The 20,013-nt window shown below is 52.1% G+C and overlaps 8 protein-coding genes across 8 annotated transcripts; 5 read left to right on the top strand and 3 right to left on the bottom strand.

Moving 5' to 3' along the window:
- Positions 1 to 2,669: 2,669 nt before the first annotated feature.
- Positions 2,670 to 3,660, bottom strand: ACET3X_000319 (uncharacterized protein; the record flags this gene model as incomplete). The annotated part of the gene is made up of 3 exons (XM_069447601.1): positions 2,670 to 2,713; positions 2,766 to 3,289; positions 3,491 to 3,660. The coding sequence occupies 3 exons, from the start codon at positions 3,658 to 3,660 to the stop codon at positions 2,670 to 2,672; spliced, it is 738 nt and encodes a 245-aa protein (XP_069310561.1).
- Positions 3,661 to 3,828: 168 nt separating this feature from the next.
- Positions 3,829 to 5,182, top strand: ACET3X_000318 (uncharacterized protein; the record flags this gene model as incomplete). The annotated part of the gene is made up of 2 exons (XM_069447600.1): positions 3,829 to 3,951; positions 4,001 to 5,182. 2 exons carry the CDS (start codon positions 3,829 to 3,831, stop codon positions 5,180 to 5,182), a joined length of 1,305 nt encoding a protein of 434 aa, XP_069310560.1.
- A 1,710-nt stretch (positions 5,183 to 6,892) lies between these two features.
- On the top strand, positions 6,893 to 7,569 carry ACET3X_000317 (uncharacterized protein; the record flags this gene model as incomplete). The annotated part of the gene is made up of 2 exons (XM_069447599.1): positions 6,893 to 6,941; positions 6,998 to 7,569. The coding sequence occupies 2 exons, from the start codon at positions 6,893 to 6,895 to the stop codon at positions 7,567 to 7,569; spliced, it is 621 nt and encodes a 206-aa protein (XP_069310559.1).
- A 745-nt stretch (positions 7,570 to 8,314) lies between these two features.
- ACET3X_000316 (uncharacterized protein) lies at positions 8,315 to 9,042 on the top strand (the record flags this gene model as incomplete). The annotated part of the gene is made up of 2 exons (XM_069447598.1): positions 8,315 to 8,701; positions 8,752 to 9,042. 2 exons carry the CDS (start codon positions 8,315 to 8,317, stop codon positions 9,040 to 9,042), a joined length of 678 nt encoding a protein of 225 aa, XP_069310558.1.
- An 827-nt stretch (positions 9,043 to 9,869) lies between these two features.
- On the bottom strand, positions 9,870 to 13,609 carry ACET3X_000315 (uncharacterized protein). Its single transcript, XM_069447597.1, has 5 exons — positions 13,098 to 13,609; positions 12,131 to 12,960; positions 11,571 to 12,084; positions 10,176 to 11,524; positions 9,870 to 10,118 (listed from the first exon to the last, which is right to left on the bottom strand). Exons 1-5 carry the CDS (start codon positions 13,381 to 13,383, stop codon positions 10,047 to 10,049), a joined length of 3,051 nt encoding a protein of 1,016 aa, XP_069310557.1. The 5' UTR covers positions 13,384 to 13,609; the 3' UTR covers positions 9,870 to 10,046.
- A 153-nt stretch (positions 13,610 to 13,762) lies between these two features.
- ACET3X_000314 (uncharacterized protein) lies at positions 13,763 to 15,367 on the bottom strand (the record flags this gene model as incomplete). The annotated part of the gene is made up of 2 exons (XM_069447596.1): positions 13,763 to 15,193; positions 15,254 to 15,367. The coding sequence occupies 2 exons, from the start codon at positions 15,365 to 15,367 to the stop codon at positions 13,850 to 13,852; spliced, it is 1,458 nt and encodes a 485-aa protein (XP_069310556.1). The 3' UTR covers positions 13,763 to 13,849.
- A 421-nt stretch (positions 15,368 to 15,788) lies between these two features.
- ACET3X_000313 (uncharacterized protein) lies at positions 15,789 to 17,745 on the top strand. The gene is made up of 6 exons (XM_069447595.1): positions 15,789 to 15,893; positions 15,957 to 16,109; positions 16,226 to 16,247; positions 16,300 to 16,838; positions 16,887 to 17,612; positions 17,662 to 17,745. The coding sequence occupies exons 2-5, from the start codon at positions 16,107 to 16,109 to the stop codon at positions 17,376 to 17,378; spliced, it is 1,056 nt and encodes a 351-aa protein (XP_069310555.1). The 5' UTR covers positions 15,789 to 15,893; positions 15,957 to 16,106; the 3' UTR covers positions 17,379 to 17,612; positions 17,662 to 17,745.
- Positions 17,746 to 17,985: 240 nt separating this feature from the next.
- Positions 17,986 to 19,027, top strand: ACET3X_000312 (uncharacterized protein; the record flags this gene model as incomplete). Its single annotated transcript, XM_069447594.1, has 3 exons — positions 17,986 to 18,030; positions 18,132 to 18,330; positions 18,387 to 19,027. The coding sequence occupies 3 exons, from the start codon at positions 17,986 to 17,988 to the stop codon at positions 19,025 to 19,027; spliced, it is 885 nt and encodes a 294-aa protein (XP_069310554.1).
- Between the last annotated feature and the right edge of the window lie 986 nt (positions 19,028 to 20,013).

Raw genomic sequence — 20,013 nt, 5'->3', positions numbered from 1 at the left:
TATCAAGCGTTGTGCAACCATCACTGTCGCACCGGAACGTCTATGCTGATCCGCCGTGAAACACACGTCCGGCCAAGACAAGCTACTACCTGGCCTCATGCGAGCTCCTCATTCGTTACGGGGTTCCGCTCACTGTCCTCAGACTCTCGTCCGTCACCTGGTCCGGCTGAGCAGCCCAAACAAAACACACCAGACGACTCAATCTATGCCCCCAACCAACCCCCTGACCTGCCCGATCGCTTACACAGGCTTTCTTCTACATGGGAAGTCGTAGACTACAAGAAGACTATCACGCGCAGCTTTTTGTTTCCTGGCTTTGCACAGGCTTGGCAGTTCATGTCGCTGGTCGCTGATGAGTGCAAAGCGAAGAAGCATCATCCGCATTGGTCCAACACGTACAACAAAGTCTGGATTGAATGGACTACTCATAAGCCCAGAGGGTTGAGCATAAAGGATGTTGAGATGGCTGAATTTTGTGATCAAAAAGCAGCCGAGGTCGGGTTAAAAAAATGGCCAAATTGATGTATGCACGCCATAGAAGGGGAAAATCAAACGCCACCCCTGTAGTCACCTAGGTAGAGTATTGCTCTACAAAGGAAGATGGATTGCTCTCCTGTAGTTGCCTAGTAGGGTGTTCGATTTTTCCCTTCTATGGCGTGTATGCTAGATCTTTATGGTCAAATGACACTTGATCAACCTCTTCCATGTTTGTCACTATCCAAAATGCCAGAAAAGGGGTTGTTTTGTAATCCTCGCTGACCATATATCATGTTTATCCGGAAAATGCTGTCCTTATTAAACCATTTATGTACCAACCCAGTTCTTTGTGGCTATCTACAGTCTACTCCCTCTTTTTGAATTACCCTCGTCACTCAGGCATGTCTGTCTTACGGCTGCTCCCTAACACCCAAGCGCCACACCAACATCGTCCACAGCCACACTCCAGCCACCCGTGTCCTCCACGCCATCACCTTGCACACTGACCGCAACCGAATGACCAACGTCTGGAACCACATATTGTACCGTGATCTTGCCGCCAACCCTCCTCCAACCTTTGTCCACAGCCCCCAGCCAAACCTCTTGTCCACAGCTGACCCCGTCCATGAAGACCTCAACGCGCGTTTGCCCGTTGGGCCTGCTTCCCCTAACCCATGCGTAGCAGTCCACCGTCACACCGGTAGGAAGTTCGATGTAAGATTGCGATAGTGTAAGCGTCGCAGTCACTTCCGAACTATTTGATGTCGCGGCGTATGCGTTGGAACCGGAGTGTGCGCCAAGGTAGGAAGGAGAGGTGGAGATGCCGCGAGAGGACCACGAGCCTGTCACCATGTCCATCCATGGGGTCAACAGACGAGTTTCAAAAGACGGATTAGCGAGGACGTTTGTACAGGCTCTTGCAGAGAGAATTTGCGGCGGCGATGGAAGTGGCGTAGCCTGAGTGGATGAGAAGGCGGGGATGGCGCATATGAGGAAGACTACGAGTCTTTGAAGAACCATGGTGGTGAGTGTCGACTGCGAGGAGATTTTTTACGCCTGGTGCACGTTTGGAGACCTCGAACCTTGGCTGCTACGTGGACTCGACGTTGATAGTGTTTTCGAGTTCGTGAGTTTTGACGATAGTCAAGAAGAGGCTATCACGAGTGAGACAATGCTCAGCTGGCCTGTGTGACGTGACCAAGGGAAGCCTATCGATGTGCTCCAGGTGATGTTGCTCGAGTCGGACTTGCTAATATTTCGAGGGTTCGCGTGGAAAGTTTTCGTTATTGAGACAAACGGGCAGGTGTTCTGCAAGCGAATCAACAATTGGGTCAAATACTGATTCCGTTCGTCTCAAGGCCAAAAAACGCAAATGGGAGACGGGAGACGAAAGACAGCGAGAACTTTAAGAGCCATTGCACCTGCTGCAGACATATAGCATTGCTGGCCATCGTTGTATTCATCAACACAAAAAGCACACTCCAGTTTGCGATCATGTCGAACAAGCTCCAGCCAGCAGGGCCAAACCCTGATCGAATGAATCTAAGTCATCGCGCAACGGTTTTGTCCACGGTACGACGCAGGAGTAAACACAAAGGAGATATTACTAGTCGTGTAGTTGATAGGGTTGGACGGCTGGCTGAGGCAAAGGTGGCGTAAGCCTAAGCGAAATTCACGGGGCCGTTGCGCATACGCTTGGCACCACTCCCTGTTGTTGTGCGGCTAAACTTAACAGTCGCGCTACGTTAGAGCCCAAAGCTTGCTCCAGATATCGGAGATTTTGCTGGCAAACGATAGAAACAGGTGCGAGTGATTGGCAAGGTTTGAGAGCTTTGGTTGGATTTCTTCGAGCCTATGAGGATGTGTTTCACTGCAGTCCAGCAGGGACTGGGTTTTGCGAGCCGAAATAGAAATGAGATCTAGAGCTGAAAAAAGAAAAAGGAGAAGTGGTAATGTTTGGTCGGATTGATGTTATTGAATCTTTGCAAGGCCCGTGGAAGTTTGTCCTCCCAGGCCTTTTGCTCGTAGCGGCGTACTTTTGGGGTATATAGAGAGCCACCGAAGTCAACCTATATGGCTGTCGAGGGCCGCCGGGTACGCTTCTGTTGCATACTGATGCATTTTTTAAGTCCGCCTCAAACGCCGACCGTGCAAACCGTAGCCTCATGTCGTCATACTGTAAATCGTGTCACTCATGCAGGCTGTTCGTATGCCCTCTTGATGACCCTTGCGAATTCTGCCAGATCTGTTAGCAGTTGATCGATATTGACCATGTGTAAGGAACTTACGATCAAACTTGACATTCTCGCGAACAACGGTGCCCTTAGCCTCGTTGTCCTTGTTGATTGGCACCTTGATCTTGGCACCATCAATGTTCCATCCGCACACGCTTCCGACGAAGTTGTCAAACTCGCTTCCAGAGAGGTTCAACCACGACTCCAGGATGCTTCGGTCAACCTCGCGTACCGCTTGGCTGACAGTCGCAGCAATTCGCACGCGCATCAACTCCTCGAAGCCTGATACGTCGGCAATCAAGTCGGCGTACAGGTCGTCAGAGTCTAGTGTGGACCAGAAGGTAGCGTAGTCTGCACCTTCGAGCAGATTCCTGAGCTCGTTGAGCTTCTGAACAGCTTCCGATAGCGGGGCGTCGCCAGCAGCTGGGTTGTGTAATGAAGACGAAAGAGGAGCTAGGACGTGTGGGGGGAGGAGGGACAGACCCAGGGAGAAGTCGGGGCTGGGGAAGACGGTGAGGGCCTTGACGAGGATGTTGGTGATGGTCTCGTCACGGGCGAGGTGCGGGTTGAATTGGTAGCTGCAGCATCGTGGTCAGTGGGATGCAACGAAGATGGCAGAGGTACAATAGCAAAGGCAGGAGAAAGCTGTCAGATAGAGCTAATAATAAACTTCAGCGGGTGGGGGGATTCAATCCCCATCCCTCGGGTAATAGGAAACGTTGTGGTTGTTTCTTCATCTTGTAGCGTGGAAAGGAACGAGTAGAGGGGGGGGAACGTACAGCTTCAACAGGGCGAGGTTGGCGTAGCAGTCGTACGTCTGGTTCTCGCACTGCTGCATGACATAGTCCTGGAAGACGCCCGTCGTCTCTGGGTTGTAGCGATCCAGTCCATCGAGGATCTGCTGCATGTGATCCGGCCGCTCAGGCGCGAAGTCGAAAGGGGCGCCCATGGTGGTTGTGTGGGTGAGCGACGACGAGTTGGTGTTGAAGGCTTGGTCAAATTCGCTCAGTGCGACGAGACGGCGCATTGGCCACCGGGCAGCCCCGCGTCATCTTCAAAAAAGTTAGACCCCGCCAAAACAATTGATTGCGACACACATCTGCCCGGCTACACCAAAATGGCGCCTTACGACAGCGATTCCTCGGACGGCGACGACGACTACACCGAGACAAACGTACTGCTGGGCTATGCGACAAAGGAGGCAACTGGCGACGCCATTTCCCACATCGGAGGCGCACCGGTACGCATACCGTCGACCTGAGCAGAAGTCTGTCTAATCATGATAGTAGGGCTGGATAGATGGGACGACAGCCCCTTCTGGCGCTCTAGCAAAATGCAAAGTCTGCAATGGCTATCTCAGCCTCCTCCTCGAACTCAACGGCGATCTTCCTGACCAGTTCCCTGGCCACGAGCGGCGACTCTACATCTGGACATGTCGGCGCAAACCATGTCGAAGAAAAGAGGGCAGTGTGAGGGGCATCCGCGGAGTGCGCATCGCAAAAGGCGCCAGCAGCAAGGCTAGCACTGCCAAAGTCGAGAAGAAGGAGGTGAAAGAAGAAAAGCCTCAGCCCAAGATAGGCGAGTCGCTGTTTGGCGTCAAGAACGGGACAAGTGCGTCGACACCCACGAACCCATTTTCGAACCCCTTCTCGTCCAAGCCTAATGGCGCGGCATCGGCGAACCCTTTCTCTTCAGGAGGAAGTGTGAACCCCTTCGGCACTTCCGGCCCTGCACCTCAAGTTAGCGAGCCTGAAGAGAAGAAAGACGAAGCCTCTACGACCCTGCCGGAAACTTTCGCATCCAAGGCTCGCCTGTCTTCACCACCTCCGTCCGAACAACAACCCCCACGTCCACACGAGCCATGGCCAGCAGGCTCGGCCTTCCCTACACCATTCCCACACTACCACCTGGACGCCGAATACGAGACGCTAGACGCTCCGTCAGAACCGTCAATACCGGCGAACGTGCGGGTAATGGACATGGAAACTGAAGGTAGCGGGAGCGGAGGTGGGAAAGAAGACAAGGAAGTATTCGAGTCCTCCATGGACAGGACGTTCCAGAAGTTCGCAGATCGTATCGGAGAGAATCCCGAGCAGGTACTGCGTTACGAGTACAAAGGCAAGCCACTTCTGTACAGCGACAATGATGCCATTGGCAAGCTCCTGGGACCACATTCAGAGAACGGCACAGCGTCGAACACAAAGGTCAAAACGGCGGCCTCACGGGGTGGAACTGGCTATCCTCGATGTTCGACGTGTGGTGCGGATAGGGTCTTCGAGGTTCAGTTGACACCACATGCGATTACCGAGTTGGAAGCAGAGGAGATGAGCATCGATGGCATGGAATGGGGCACCATTATCATGGCCGTATGCAGCAAAGACTGCAAGCCCAGCGACGTCCAAGAAGGCGAAGTCGGCTACGTGGAGGAATGGGTGGGCGTACAATGGGAGGAGGTTGCTTCAAAGAAGTAGGAGACGAACACATAGACATCAGAGATATGGTGACTTGAGCGATGATCTCGATACCCCAATGACTGTCACCCAAACTCGGGGCACAGCTAGCAAGGCGAAGGAGCATTCAACCCACTTGTAAGCAATCTAATCTCTCTCATTAGCAACATGTATTGATGAGTCCAGATTTGGTGGTAGACTCATTCGCCTATATGTAGGAGAGATTCAGACACTCATCAAGCTTCAGGCCCCCATTGCGACACGTCTGCACCATTGAGCCGTCCATACTTTTTAACTCGCAAGAAAATATCAAAAAGATTATAAGAATTCTTTCAATTCGCGATCAAACATAGAAAGCGGTACATTTGTTCTATTTGATTCGCGATTGATCACAGAGAGGAGTATAGTTGTCCCCAACTATCATAAGGGAGTTTGTCTACCGTAATCCAGGAATGGACATAGAAAGAAACACGGCGGTAACTGCGCTTCTTTATGCGCACTGCTGACTGAAGTTTAAGAGTTGAGAGGTGGCATGAAGTCCGCGCCAAGTCTGGTACTACCCTAACAACTCGCGTCCTTCACCAGAAACAGGTTAGCACCCAGATAGGCATCAAACAGCCGAAGAACAGCCACGTTCCTGCAAGCTGCTAACCATACACGGCATTGTAGACTTCATCAACTCTAGTCCACGACTCCGCTCGGCCAATGACATCAGAGCAGTAGAATCTACACGACGCCCGAGGAATCCGGACCGGAGGGTTTGGCGTGACTGTCTTGCCGTTACGCACGTTGCCCTTGACCGATAATGGGGCTGAAAAAACCATGTCCTGCCCTGCATTGGGGCTGACTGTTGGTGTATCCGGAATGTTCCGTGTCGAACATGATTCAAGGTACATATACGAAGCTATTGTGCTTGGAGGAGTAAGCTGCTCTGTATTTTGCTTTTTCCCTCTGTGTGAGATTAACTAGCTCACTTCGTTCCTCATGGCCGCTTCTGACCCTTTGGCGGGAAGCCCTCCCAGTCCGAAAGAACCACACATATCTGCTCAGCCAGTCACCTTCACAAATTGGTACAAGAAGATCAATTGGCTCAACACAACTCTCGTCGTTTTGGTCCCCACGTATGGTCTCTACCTGGCACGTTCGACACCTCTCACTCGACCAACCTTACTATGGAGTATCCTCTACTACTTCATGACCGCTTTTGGTATCACAGGCGGGTATCATCGATTATGGAGCCACCGCTGTTACTCTGCACGCCTTCCAGTACGCCTGTTCTTAGCGTTTACAGGAGCCGGAGCAATCCAAGGCAGCATAAGATGGTGGGGTGCCAACCATCGCGCTCATCACCGATGGACGGATACCATGAAAGATCCGTACTCAGTTATGCGAGGCCTGTTGTTTTCTCATATCGGATGGATGGTTCTCAACAGCGATCCAAAAGTCAAAGGTCGTACGGACATTTCTGATTTGGATAGCGACCCAATCGTGGTGTTTCAGCACAGGCACTATGGAAAAATACTTCTCTTTGCTGCCTGGATCTTCCCTGCTATGGTAGCAGGGCTGGGCTGGGGCGATTGGTGGGGTGGCTTTGTGTACGCGGGCATCATAAGGGCGTGCTTTGTGCAACAAGCCACCTTTTGTGTGAACAGTCTCGCGCACTGGATTGGCGAGCAGCCATTCGACGACCGACGAAGTCCAAGGGATCACGTGTTCACCGCTTTGATAACGATGGGCGAAGGATACCACAACTTCCATCATGAGTTCCCATCTGACTACCGTAAGTCTATGTCTTTCTGGATGTCATAAGGTTGACGATACTAACAATCGGTCAAGGCAACGCAATACTCTGGTATCAATACGACCCAACGAAGTGGCTCATCTGGCTCATGTCAATAATCCCTCTCTTTCCATTAACATACGACTTGAAGACCTTCCGCTCCAATGAGATTGAGAAAGGCCGAATTCAACAGCAACAAAAAGCACTTGACCAGAAGCGATCGAAGCTTGACTGGGGTATCCCACTAGCTCAACTGCCGGTCATCAGTTGGGACGATTTTCAAGCCCAGGCTTCCGCTAACGGCGCCGCTTTGGTGGCTATCGCTGGAATAATCCATGACGTTTCACCATTCATCATCGATCATCCTGGTGGCAAGGCACTAATCAAGAGTGTAATTGGGAAAGATGGTACCGCGGCGTTTAATGGTGGTGTGTATGAGCATTCAAATGCAGCACATAACTTGTTGTCGACTATGCGCGTTGGTATTTTACGAGGCGGTCAGGAAGTTGAAGTCTGGAAAACAGGTGCTGAGCGAGCTAGTAGAGATACCAAAGGCAATGGTGTTGTTAGGGCAGGTGATCAGATCACAAGGGTGGCTGCACCAGTAGCAGCGGCTGTAGCTGCTTGAGGCTCTTACGAAAGAGCTCGTGTCTGCTATAGTGGAATCAGCACTTAGGTCTTCCCTAAAGGTATACGCAGCATTCTACACTAACAATTTATATAAAAAAACACGCTGTATACCTTTAGGGTGCAGTATAGCTGGATATTTTACTTCCTGAAAACTAGATCCTTCAAAAGTGTGGACATTGCGTTGGACTGGCTCTTCGAATTTCGATGCTGGCGATGCAAGCAGTTCCTTGCGAAGCCATGTCCTAGGTATTGCACCTTCTTTATCGTACCCTCCCGTCTTCAACGCATACCTCAAGCTATGCTCATTCACTACGGCATATCGCATCACGCCTAAGGGAACTTGGTGTTCTATCAAACTCCGAAAGACGATTGCATTGCATAAAAGGAGCACGTTCTCTCTGCAGAAGACGTGTATAACGGTAGGTTGCTGCTTTCTTGAACCATCGCGCCTTCCTTCAACTCTCACCGTCTGCGCCACTAGCATCACTAGTCTGGCTATCACAACAAACGCGCCCGCAATTCTCCAAGCTACGTCGTCGCTTGTCACCATCATCACTCCTCATCAAACTTCATGCTCACCACCGCAAACTTGCAGATCTCATCGCCCATCAGCGGCTAGCCCGCACGACCGTTGTACTTATATCTCGTGTACCATGCCAGTAAATACAAGACTCAAACGACCGAAACTACGACCTTCTACATCTGAGAATCGCTCCAAACCAGAATTCCAACGCACTGCAAATATGACAACCCACACTGAGACCATACCCATGGAAATTGACTGCGCCGAACTTCCGACCGCTGTCGACATCGACAAGTTGCCCGCTTCACCTGGGAAGAGCGATTCTGGGAAGAGCGACAGCAGCAATCTCTCATACACCGACGATTTTGAGACGCTGCCTTCTAGTGGCCCAATTAGCCATGCCCATATCATCGAGCTTAACGAGTACGCTACATCTATAAAAGGCGAAGGGGCGGTAAAACTTCAGGACGCGGTCGTCACGACTCTCTTCAACGTATCGCCAGCTACACTCGGGTTATTCGTCAGCCCCACAGTCAACGCCTTCAAGGCTGTGTTTGGTACAAAGGATGTGCAGTTAGTCATCTGGCGCAAGGGTCTCGAGGTCTTCGTAAGTCGCCACCTCCTCTGCTAAAGTTACGTTTCCTGACGTTCGTGTAGATTGGCACCTTCGAGCATCACAAGTCAATGAAAGCATACCGCTTCGAGAACGTCGCCGGCTTCCTGATCGGCTACGATGGATCTTGGCACCTTAAGATCACGGCCAGCAACGCCTACTCCAATCCGAAGTGGCCAGATGTCTGGACTGGCAGGTTCGAGTGCCACGGCGGTGTTGCGAAGATGACGATTGAGAACGAGGAGACGAACATGGCGAAGCGAGCCTCAATCTTGGCATCAGCAGTGATCAGCGGCAAGTACTGGGAACTGAAGACTGATATTAAGATGACTTGATGGTGTTCTGAGCAGGGTGAAGTGGCTGCATGAAGGGGAAAGAGAGATCGGCAGAAGTTCGTTGGAAGGATATAATCTGAGATGTATCGGGGTGCATGTCATGCAATGTTCCTAGCACATAGAGCCTTGTGAGAAGGGAACAGATGATCGTAGTATTGCCATGGAGGAACATGTATCTTGATGGATGATGTTTATTGCCGCATAGTCAGCTCGTACGATATGCCGTATCTCGATAGGTAACTCTTGACGTAGTCAAAATCAGCCATACAGCCTTCATACTTATAGAATATACCCTCTTCACACTGCCTTTCCAGCGGACGGTGGTCCATTCAACATTCTCTCCCCCGCAGCTTCACCGCTCAGTAGACACTGCTCTATACAGTTCAAACTCACCACGGCATCATAGCTTCAGATCATATAGCTGCTCCAATTTCCCCACTTCCCACCAAAGTCACTTTCCAACCAAGAGCCCATAGTCCAATGGTAAGATACCCGCACCTTGTGCGCTGGCCGAGATCATACCAGGTTTTCCAGAACAAAGCTCGAAACGACCACAGAGCCAAGCTCATGACGAGACCGTCGATCGCAAGGCCAGCTCAAAACTGCGGGAGATCCGTGTTCGATCCACGGTGAGCTCATCATATTTTTGGATGCTTCGAGCTCTTAGTGGCGTAGTCGGGAAGAGCAAGTAGGTAGGGCAGGATGATGATGAGTCTTTTTTTGTTGTTGCAACAAAGTATGGAGAGCAGTAGAGTAGCAGACGGTTGGTCTAGTAGGAAGAAGGTAAATCTTCTTGGTTCACATCAAGTCATTGAAAGAAGTAAACAATGAAATTCATCCGATCCGATGGTGCCTGACGATAACAGCAGATCGTGTGCGCTATTCAAAACATTCGAGGGATTGATGTGGTGTATCCAACAAAATGTCTATGGTTAAACTCCTCCCAACGCCGGTCATCCAATGCATATGCCAATGCTAGTACGGTCAATGCGTGTATCATAGAATCACCATCTTCCTGGTCCAAAGATTCCTCCTTCTGGCACTTCCTTGTAGGGGCAGGCTTGCCAGTCACAGCCCTATGAGTATGTTAGGATACTGTATCAAGAAAGCTCATATACTCGTGAACAACGTACCTGCTTGTAAACCTCCGTACCCCACCATTTGAAGTTACTCATCCAACCCGGGTACACAATACCAAAGAAGATGACAACGACACCAAACGCAAGACCAGAGTCCAAAGCCGCGCTCAGCATCATGTTGTATTTCTTCCACCACGCGTTCCTCCGGTTCCGAATCTCGTAGTTGAAGATGTAGCAGACGATTGCCCAAACGGAGAAGTTGAGCCCAGTAGCTGGCGGGATCCAACTCAGACTACCGAACACAACGGCGAGATTGACTTTACTAAGGATAGACTTGCGGTCTCCACGAGCGAGCCACCAGATGATGACGGGTGCAATGGCGCCCACAGGGAATGCCCAGATCAGGTGTTGGTAGAGTGCGCCTGGGCCGAAGAACTTTCCTGGTCCGACAACGCCCCAAAGGATACTTCCGTTGAAGTGTACGCGGGCGATTGGGCAGTTGAAGCCGTTGATAGCTTGTGGTGTGCAGATACCGGGTATGTAATTCAGCATCCAGTTGAGTACACCAATCTGCGTCAGACTGGAGACAATGGTGACAGAAAGCTGAAGCTTGAAGAGGATTTTGGGAGGAATCTTCATGTAGTGACCAAGCTTCAGATCTGAAGCAAACTTCAGGCCCTGTGTGGATGAAATGTAGCCAAAGGTCGTGAAGACCATGTTTGCAACGGGCCGGCCGGGGAAGACAACGCCGCAAATCAGTTGGCAGATGAGGTAGATGCTGCTTTGTTGATTTGTGATGGCCATGACAATGCCGATGGGCACGAAGAGAACCGCGCCGATGCCGAGAGCTAGCAAAAGACCGTACCAGGGTAGGTGAACAGGGTAGTACTCGACGACGAACATGCCGACAGCGGCCATACTAACGCCTGTTAGGAGATACCAAGTTAGTGGCACATCCTCATATTTGCGCATGAGACGGTTGTGCACGTCTTCTGCGGACAGTAGGTCTTCCACGTCCGGTTCTGACGTCGTACTGGGCCTGTGTCGGAGCATTGCAGGTGAAGCCGGGCGATTGTTGGCGTCGGTTCCGTTCACCAATGGCTGGTAGTCCTGGGCCGACTCCTTGCGGATCTCCGCCCAGGAGCGACGCCATTGCCTCCAAATATCCTTTCCATACCATAGCCCAGTGTGTGAAAGCAGAGCGGTAAGGCCGGCAAATTGCAGAGCGTAGCTCAATACATAGGTTATCGGAAGATAGACACGACTGTATTGTTTGTACGCTTCTTCGTCGAAGAGGAAGTTCTCGGTCAGAATCTTGCTGACATCGTACGGCTTGCCACGGTTGTCCCATACGGCCGATGAGAGGATGGGCATGTACGAGGAGTAAAGGACGTTCTTGTAGTCTGTATCTGTTAGCGCGAGTGACCGTTATCTCTTCGGAATACTTACACATGATTGGAGCTGCGATCCACATGACCATTACAAGCCCTCCAAGGATGTTCATGGCAGCCCAGAAGGGGGTGATCAAGGGGGAGCCAATGTATGCAATTTGCGCCCAGTCGAATGTCACTGGAAATAGTCCCAGGCCGGATGAGATTCCGAACAGGTTGGCAACGACAACACTCTTTGGCGCAAACCAGGTAATCACATTGAAATAACTCAATGCTGGAAACAGGAGCCCAGGTAGGAAGTAAAACGCGACAGACCCCAGAAATACGCGTTTGAAGAACTTCCGTGGAGCCATGGTCCAGCCATCGGCAGGCTTGTTCTCATCTTTATGCAATGCGGTAAACATGGCAGTGGAAACCAATGTGCTTGGCCATATCATACCGCTAGGTCGGACCAAATAACGTCTGGTAATGCCGGCAAGGGAGTAGCCCAGGATTTGGGTAGAGAGGATGAGCATTACTTGATACATGATGCCGAGGTCTTGCTTGTAGAATTTGACCTGCTCGACGATGACCTTGCAAAGGTTAGCATGTACCCTTCCACTCCACCAATATACTCACATCAGTTGCAAAGGCAAAGCCAAAGGATACATTGCTGCTGACGTAAACGCAGCAGTGTTCCTTTTCGTTCCAGCGGCCTTGAGCAAGCCAGAGCCGTAGCCGGCGTGTCCATGTGGCTTTGTTCTGTGGAGATTGGGGGTGGTGCGAGGTTGTTTGAGCGCAGCCATCGATGAAGGTTTCTTCGGGGTCGTCGTGTCGTTTAAGAAGTTGGTCCCATAGCAGACCGAGAGGATGGACAAGCAGTAGTGCAATAATAGGAGTAAGGCTAACGCTAGGGTATCGTAGGGAAAAGAACAGGTTGGTTGAAGAACCAGCAATGGAAAACAGAATCGACAGGAACCACATGCGCGGGGTATCAATGGACAGGGAGAGGTTGTCAGTAGCAGCAACAGATGCCCTGACTTGAGCGTAGGGCGAGTTATCGGACGGGTTACCCTTCATATCGTGTAGGTCGTCGTCGGAAGATTCATTGTCGTCTAGCGTACTGCTCGAAGAGGTTGAACTGTCAAACAGTGGCGCACCAGCAGTAGAAGGGTCGAGGCCGCTGGCGTTGAACCTTGCTTCGAAACGACTTTCCTCCTGGCCACTGGAGGCTACACCAAGCGTCGTGCTGCTACGATCAGCGTCACCCGTCCTACGACGTGACTTGCGAGTGCTTGAAAGGATTGGTTCACTCCGTATTGAATCATCGTGGTTGTGACCCGAGAGTAACGTGGGTTCACTATGCGAAAGTCTGCTCTTTCCTTTCTTCTTTCTTGTCGCATTCACGACATTGTTCTCATCAGACTCGTCTGGACTGGAAGAAAGAATAGGCAGGACGCCATATGACCCTGGGGGGTGAAGTCAGCACGTGTAGCGAATGAGATTCCGTGCGCCTTGTGCATCGTGGTACTTGTGCACACGTCAAGAGCCCGAGGGGGGCGATTAACGACCATGGCGCTTGACAGCAGTTCAGCGGCTTGCTTACCTGTTCCCTGCGCCGGGCTCGATCTCACCAGAAGAGGTACTCTTGACATTGCCTTCTTGACGGATCGTGTAGGATTCTCGGGGCGGCCAGCTGGCAGATCAAGATCGTCATCAGAAGTCGTTTCGGATGTGGCTATGTTCCTTGCTTTCTTTTGTTTCCCGGGCAAGTCCTGCAACTCGTAGCTGCCGTGAGAGATGGCAAGAGGGTCGTGTCGCGTGGTTCTAGAAGAATGGACGGACGAGGGAGCAAGCGACGAAGATGACCCGCACCCGTCCTCGTTAGCCATATGTATGGGTGGGTGTGGCCAGGGGCGCGTGTACAAGTGTTCCCGTTTGTCGCGCCAAAGCGGCCTCGCGCGACGTTCGGAATCAAATGATCAGATAAAATCACACGCTGCCTTGTGTTGGGCCGTAATATTGCCGATGATCTGATTAGATGAATGCGCGGAATAGGTCCAGAATTAGGTCAATGATGCATTATTACTGGAGTCATCCAATGGTGCGTCCCCTGTCGACGCAATGTCTTCACGGTAAGCGGTTAGATCCGGGCGACGATGTGGAGTTCCCAGCAAAAAGGCTCCCACGCTCCCGCGCGCGCGAGCCGCCTGCATATCATCACACACCTGCATGCCTCACTATCCTGGTACACTCACGGATCAACTCTCTCTTGACAGCTGCATGTCCGCGCGGACGGAGCCGCAGCGTGTGCAGCCGGGAATTTTTTACATTGTTTCTACATAAAAGTGCGAACGCTCAATGTGACGTCATCTGGTTCACATCAACGTGACCCGGGATACCCACGTGGTTGTCAGCTTTGTGACCAGCGGTGAGGCCCTCAACCATCGCAATAGCGCCCTCGGTGTCGTCCTTGTTGTAAAGAAACAAACCCTGTAGCGCTGCAGTGCTCACCGAGTCGACGAGGCCCAACTCTCTGACTCTAGCCATAAATCTCTGCTTCGCTTGCCCGCCTGCATCGAATTCTGCATAGAATCGGTCCCAGAGCTGCTCGATCTGATATTCGGTTGCCTCACCGAGCCTTACCGTCATATCCACGCGGCCGGGTCGAATGAGCGCTTCGTCCAGTCTTTCGACGTGGTTTGTCGTTAGGAAGATGATGCGCTCTTCGGCACTAGCCACGCCGTCAAGAGCATTAAGCAGTCCAGAGAAGGTGACCGAGTGGCTAGCAAATCCGTCTTCTCCAGGCGTCTTGCGGTTCATGAATGCGACATCGACATCTTCCAGCAGCACTACTGTCCGCCGAGGGACCTTGGTCAGCAGATGGTTCAATCTATCGTCTGTGAGGCCGCGCTCGCTGACATTCAGAATGGCAATATTGAAGTCGAGATGACCTGCAACAGCCTGAATGAAGGAGCTCTTTCCGGTGCCCGGGGGACCGTACAGTAGGTAGCCTCGCCTGTACGGTATGCCACGGTCCAAGTACCACTTGCGTGATGCGATGAAAGCCTCCATGTCCTCTACGATGCGCTCCTTGACACCGCGCTCAAGGACGACAGAGTCCAGGGGCCGCTTCCGCTTAGCATCTCCAAAGGGCTGCCACATGGTGCCCATGGAGTTGTATATGACAGTCTTGCCCTCCTGCGACTGCTGGTATATCTGGTGTGCCTCGGCGAAGATGTCTTCGAAGATGTCGCGATGCGAGTAGAGGGTCGTGAGGTTGATCGTCTCGAAGGGGACGCCGTCTTTGACGTTCAGACTGTTGCGCTCTCGCTGCCTGTCGACGAGGATGAAGGCGTTCTTGTAGCGCAGAAAGTGCTTGCCCGGGCCTGGCACGAAGGAGAAGTGGGCAGCGTGCGAGGGCCCATCTTGCGGCGTGTACGTCTGAACTTGGAGGTGGTGCATGCGCGGGTCAATGCGATTGAGCACTCTGGAGAGGACGCCGTTGTGGACCAGCGGCCTGGCGCCGGCTTGCTGTGCGCGGTGGTAGTTGGTCATCCATTGAAGGACCCACGGATAGGCATCGTCATGGCGAGTGATTTCCAGGTCGACGAGCATGCGGCGGCGTATGAATGCAGCGCCATGTTGGAGTCCCTTCTGGCCAGTCCGTGCCGCAACCCCAAGCGCTGCGAGGCCGAAGCCCTATGGCATCAGTGAGCACATGTTCCAGAAAGCATGCATTGGCCCCAGGGTGAATCATACGGCGGTGAAGAAGGGGTTGTCGGTGATTTGCGAGAAAGGCGAGCCAAGACCAGGACTGCTACCGCCGGCAGTGATGTGCTTGGCCAGCTGGTGTTGAGGCGTGTTGGGTTCCATGAGCTGCTGAGAGGCGCGCCTGTCCAGAAATTTGATACGCCATTGGCGCTAGCGCGGGAACGACGTCGCCCGCGCCGCGTCCTATCATACCGTGCGGCAAACAGCCATGAGTGGCACAGCGCTCGCCTGCAACGTGGACTTTTATTAACGAGGGTCTTGTCACACCGTTGTGTTTGTCACGTAAACGTCGCAAACAAGGAGGCAAAAAAAAGAAAAAAAGAAAAAAACAAGACGTTGCTGCTGGCATGGTCAAGACGCAGCTGCATGGGCAATCCGGGGTCGCGTCGCGGAAAGCTATCCATGGCGCTTTCCCAGGACTGCGGAGAGGTGGAGCGCTAGGGCGAGCTTGGGCCTGGCGCGCCCCCCGTCACTGAGATAACTATCACAGCTTGCCCAGTTCGCAAAATCCTAATCCTGAACCGCTCCTCAGAGGCATCTTCGGCTCAGAGCCTTCTGCTCTTCTTCACCTTTGCGCCATGGCCACCGTAACCATAGGCAAATCCTATTTCAACGCCCTTCTACGCAAGTGAGTGCCCATGCCACACCAACTTTGGTCATGCGCCGGACTGTTTGCTGATGGAATTCACAGGGCCGAGTTTGTCAGTATTGCCCACGCAGTAGCTGTCCACCCGTTCTTCGCGGAACTGACTCTGCGTGACAGCATACCTCCAATCAGCCTGTTAGCTACGGCACTGATCTGTCGGATAATGTCACCATCAGCAAAGCAGAGCATGAGTACATGGTACGTCATGTTCATGTCAAAAGTGCCCAGAGTCGCCATTGGGTCTTCCCAGTCCTTCTCGCTCATGCTCATCCTTGTTCTTATCGTCTCAATGCTAACGATCGATTTGCTCGTAGATTCAAGCAATGCGCGAATACCGTGTGCACCCCACTGCTCCAACTCGGTGCTACTTGCCTCTAACCGTGAATAGATCTCCTCAAGAGTGCCTTGTTTCGTGGAGGCCTGACGACCGAGACCTTGGAGACATTGCTACAAGGCGAGAACGGGGTTTCGAGTGACGCACCATCGAGCTACGATTACGTGTCGGAGCACACACCTGCCGAGTCAAGAGCCACACCTGTAGCTACGCCTACGTCGATTTACTACAAACCAGAGTCGGATCACACCGCTGCCAGCCACGGTCTCCAGCCTAGACCTTCGCAATCGGTCCATCGAGTCGTTAGCTATGGCGCATCTGAGTCCTTCACAGGAGACGCAGATAGTCCACAAGACGAAGACCAGGAGCCAATTTCAGGCCGCCGTATACCACTCCATGATCAGCGAACTGTACTGATCACCAACCTCTCTGAACGTACTACACATAAAGACCTGGCTGGCATTGTCCGTGGCGGAAGACTTCTCGACATATTTCTCCGCAACGACCGATCTGCCACCATCTCGTTCGTTGAAGGAGCTGCCGAATTCCTAGCTTATGCCAAGCGCAACGACATCTACTTGCACACGAAGAGGGTACGTTATACGCCGTCAGAAAGATATGCCCAAGGCTAATTATGTCAGCTTGAGTTCCGTTGGAGCGACCGACAGTTCCACGTGCCACCGCATGTGTCCAACAAAATAGCTGGCGGCGCCACGCGGAACCTGGTAGTACGAGGGGTTGCAGGCAAGGTCACTACAGACCAGATCCGTGATCAACTTGATCACATTCACAACCTCATCGTGGTCGACATATACTTCAGGAACGGCGATGCGTACATCTCGACCAACTCTATCCACAATGCTCTGTTCGCCAGGACGTGCATGATGTCACGCAGCATATACAAAGGCACGCGTGTCGAGTACTATCCAGATGAATGCGCCGGACCGTTACCCCAACCCAAGAAGACCCATGTTCCCGTCGCACGTATGCCTATGAAACCTGCGCCTGTGGTCAACCAGTATGCTATTCTCGACACTGGTTCTGCTGACGGATCCGAGTCTGAAGAGGAATCGTACAGGACCCATGGTGTGCAGGTTGATGGTTACCATTGGGCTGACGGTGTCGTAGCATAAGCGGCTCCTATGGAGGCTCGTTGCCCATCGTAGCTCGGCGCCTCCCATGGGGTCGGCGAGGAGTCACAGTTTCTTGATTGAACCTTCCACTCATACTGAGTTTCTTCGCGTTGCGGTATTTTTCAAGCAAACTAAGGTGTATCTCTTACTTGGAGCGGCCGTCGATCGATTTCTAAAGGCATGCTGATCCAGTGGTCGCGAGCGGAGGCAACCCCGATGGGAGTGGCAATATGGGTATGTTGTCGAGAAACATGTCGTGTCGTACAGCTGGTTGACGGTACAGTTCTCGACAGGTGTTGGGGAGAGTATGTTTCTTTCCTATATAGATACCCCTCGATTACTTCAAATCATGATTTTTACTTGTGACATACGACGATCCCAATCCAGCATTCTGTGATCAGCGCTGCTTATCAAGATGTTGAGCATCCTTGACTACATGGGCAGAAAGCTTGTCGTGTTTAGCGAGCATTAGCCTTGCATTAATGTGCAAGCGTCAGATGTAACTATGTCATACGTCTGATGAAGTGCAACTTACACGATCGCAACCTTACTGCAACAATTGTACTAATCCCACAGAGTAGTATTCGCGCATTTCATAGGATAAGACATGGCGCCGACGATCAAGGTGGCTGTTATCCAGCTCCACCCAAAGGTACCTCATGCTTACCCCACGCTATATTACGTATCCCATTATTGCTTATTACCTTCACTACCATCACCCAACAAGTCGATTCTCTTACTAACTTTTACCAGCCCCTGCAACCAGAGCATAATTTTAGCAAGGCTGCCGAGTTTGTTCGGTCTGCAGCATCGCAAGGTGCTCAACTCGCCGTCTTGCCAGAGTACCATCTCACGAATTGGAAACCAAAGGATCCAGAGTTCCTAGCCGTCGTTGAACAATGTGGAGGCTATCTAGAGAAGTACTGCGAGTTAGCCAAAGAGTGCAACATCTGTAAACCCCACCAACCCCTCATGTCTCCGTCGACCAAGCTAAATCGCCTCGTCCAGCCATTGTCCCTGGAACTATAGTCGAATCCCATAAAGAGAGCTCGGCCGAAGAAGACCGGCTCCTCAACGTATGCTACTTCATCTCCCCCTCGGGCGAGATAGCAGGGAAATACATCAAGAAAAACCTCTGGGGCCCCGAACGCGACCATCTCACAGGTTCAGGCCACTCTCCCCACGAAGTCTTCGACACGCCTGTCGGGAAAGTCGGGCTGCTGATCTGCTGGGATCTCGCGTTCCCCGAAGCCTTTCGCGAACTCATCGCCCAGGGCGCTCAGATCATCATCATCCCTACGTTCTGGACCCTGAATGACTGCAACGCCGCGGGCCTCGCGCGCAATCCTGCTGCCGAGGCACTTTTCCTCGACTCCATGTTGACGGCACGTGCGTTTGAGAATACGTGCGCGGTTGTCTTTGCGAATGCGGGGGGTCCGCCTGGGAAGGGGTATGCGGGGTTGAGTCAAGTTACTGTGCCGTTTGTTGGGGCTTTGGGAAAGTTGGGAGGGGCAGGGGAGGGCATGTGTGTTGTTGATTTGGATATGCAGATTCTGGAGGATGCCGAAAGCAACTATCAGGTCAGGTCGGACATTGCGAGGGGGGATTGGCACTATGTGTATAGGCATTCGAAAGAGGGGAAGCTTTGAGAGGCGGCGGACTTGAAGACTGCTAGTTCAATGCGATCCCGCAAGCTCCATCACTCGTGCGCGCGTTCTACTCGTTGCTTTTGGGTCTTTGGGCTTTGGGCGATCTATGCACACACTCCATAGTCTGGATGGTCACAAGGGAAACTACTAGACCTATTCCGGCAAGTATTTTTGCAAAGTGTCAACAAACGTCGTGGAATTGAGTAAAATGAAGTGTATTGATTGACTCGCTTTTTGTGCGATCTAGGCCAGTCTCCAGATGCCCCAGAGATCGAAGAAAATGGTATAAGACAAAAGGACATCCAATAAACTCCTGCCCGCCATCAACACTGGTAGCGATAGGGTGCCTAATCGCGCCCAGCGCCAGCCCCCTCCCAAATTGTTCAAACGCCGATCATCTTAGGTTAAAGCGCGATTATTCAGCGCCACTCGGTTAACCCGGGTCCCAATGCAGATGCCTCAGCAGCTCAGCTCTTCACATGGCGCGCGTGGTGCGTTTGGTCGCATGTCTGCATGCGTCTCTTGTTTCAACTTTGGCCGCTACCACTGGTTTCACTGTCCGACCTCTCGTTCTTGCGGATGTAGCCTATTTCACTCGTAGTGACGCCGTGTTCATCCGTGGTCCAAGTCTCGCCTACGACGATGACTCTTGTTTTTCCTGTTTCCAGAAATCTTTCCTCGTCTCTTGCCAGGATAGCTGCGTTTTCTTTTGCATATATGCCCTTGTAGAACTCTTGGAAGCGACGTTCGCTGTCAAAGGTCATTTCTGCGATGCAGTCGCAGTCGAGCTCATGCATTTCCCCCCGTAGCATAAGCGGTGGCCGGTCTGGATTTGCCGGTCCACCAAAACCCTTCCGGTTAATCCGCGCGAGATAGCGACGCTTGAAATCGATCGGCCAGCACTTTGCGAGCAGAGAATGGGCCAGGGGTATGTGAATGTGCTCATAGTGGTCTCTGAACTCTTCCGAGGTGAGTCTGGGGTTGCG

Source organism: Alternaria dauci, chromosome 1 (assembly GCF_042100115.1).
Source record: "Alternaria dauci strain A2016 chromosome 1, whole genome shotgun sequence".
Taxonomy (NCBI): Eukaryota; Fungi; Ascomycota; class Dothideomycetes; order Pleosporales; family Pleosporaceae; genus Alternaria; species Alternaria dauci.
The sequence above is the reverse complement of the archived record's forward strand: the minus strand, read 5'-3'. Positions and strand labels throughout refer to the sequence as shown.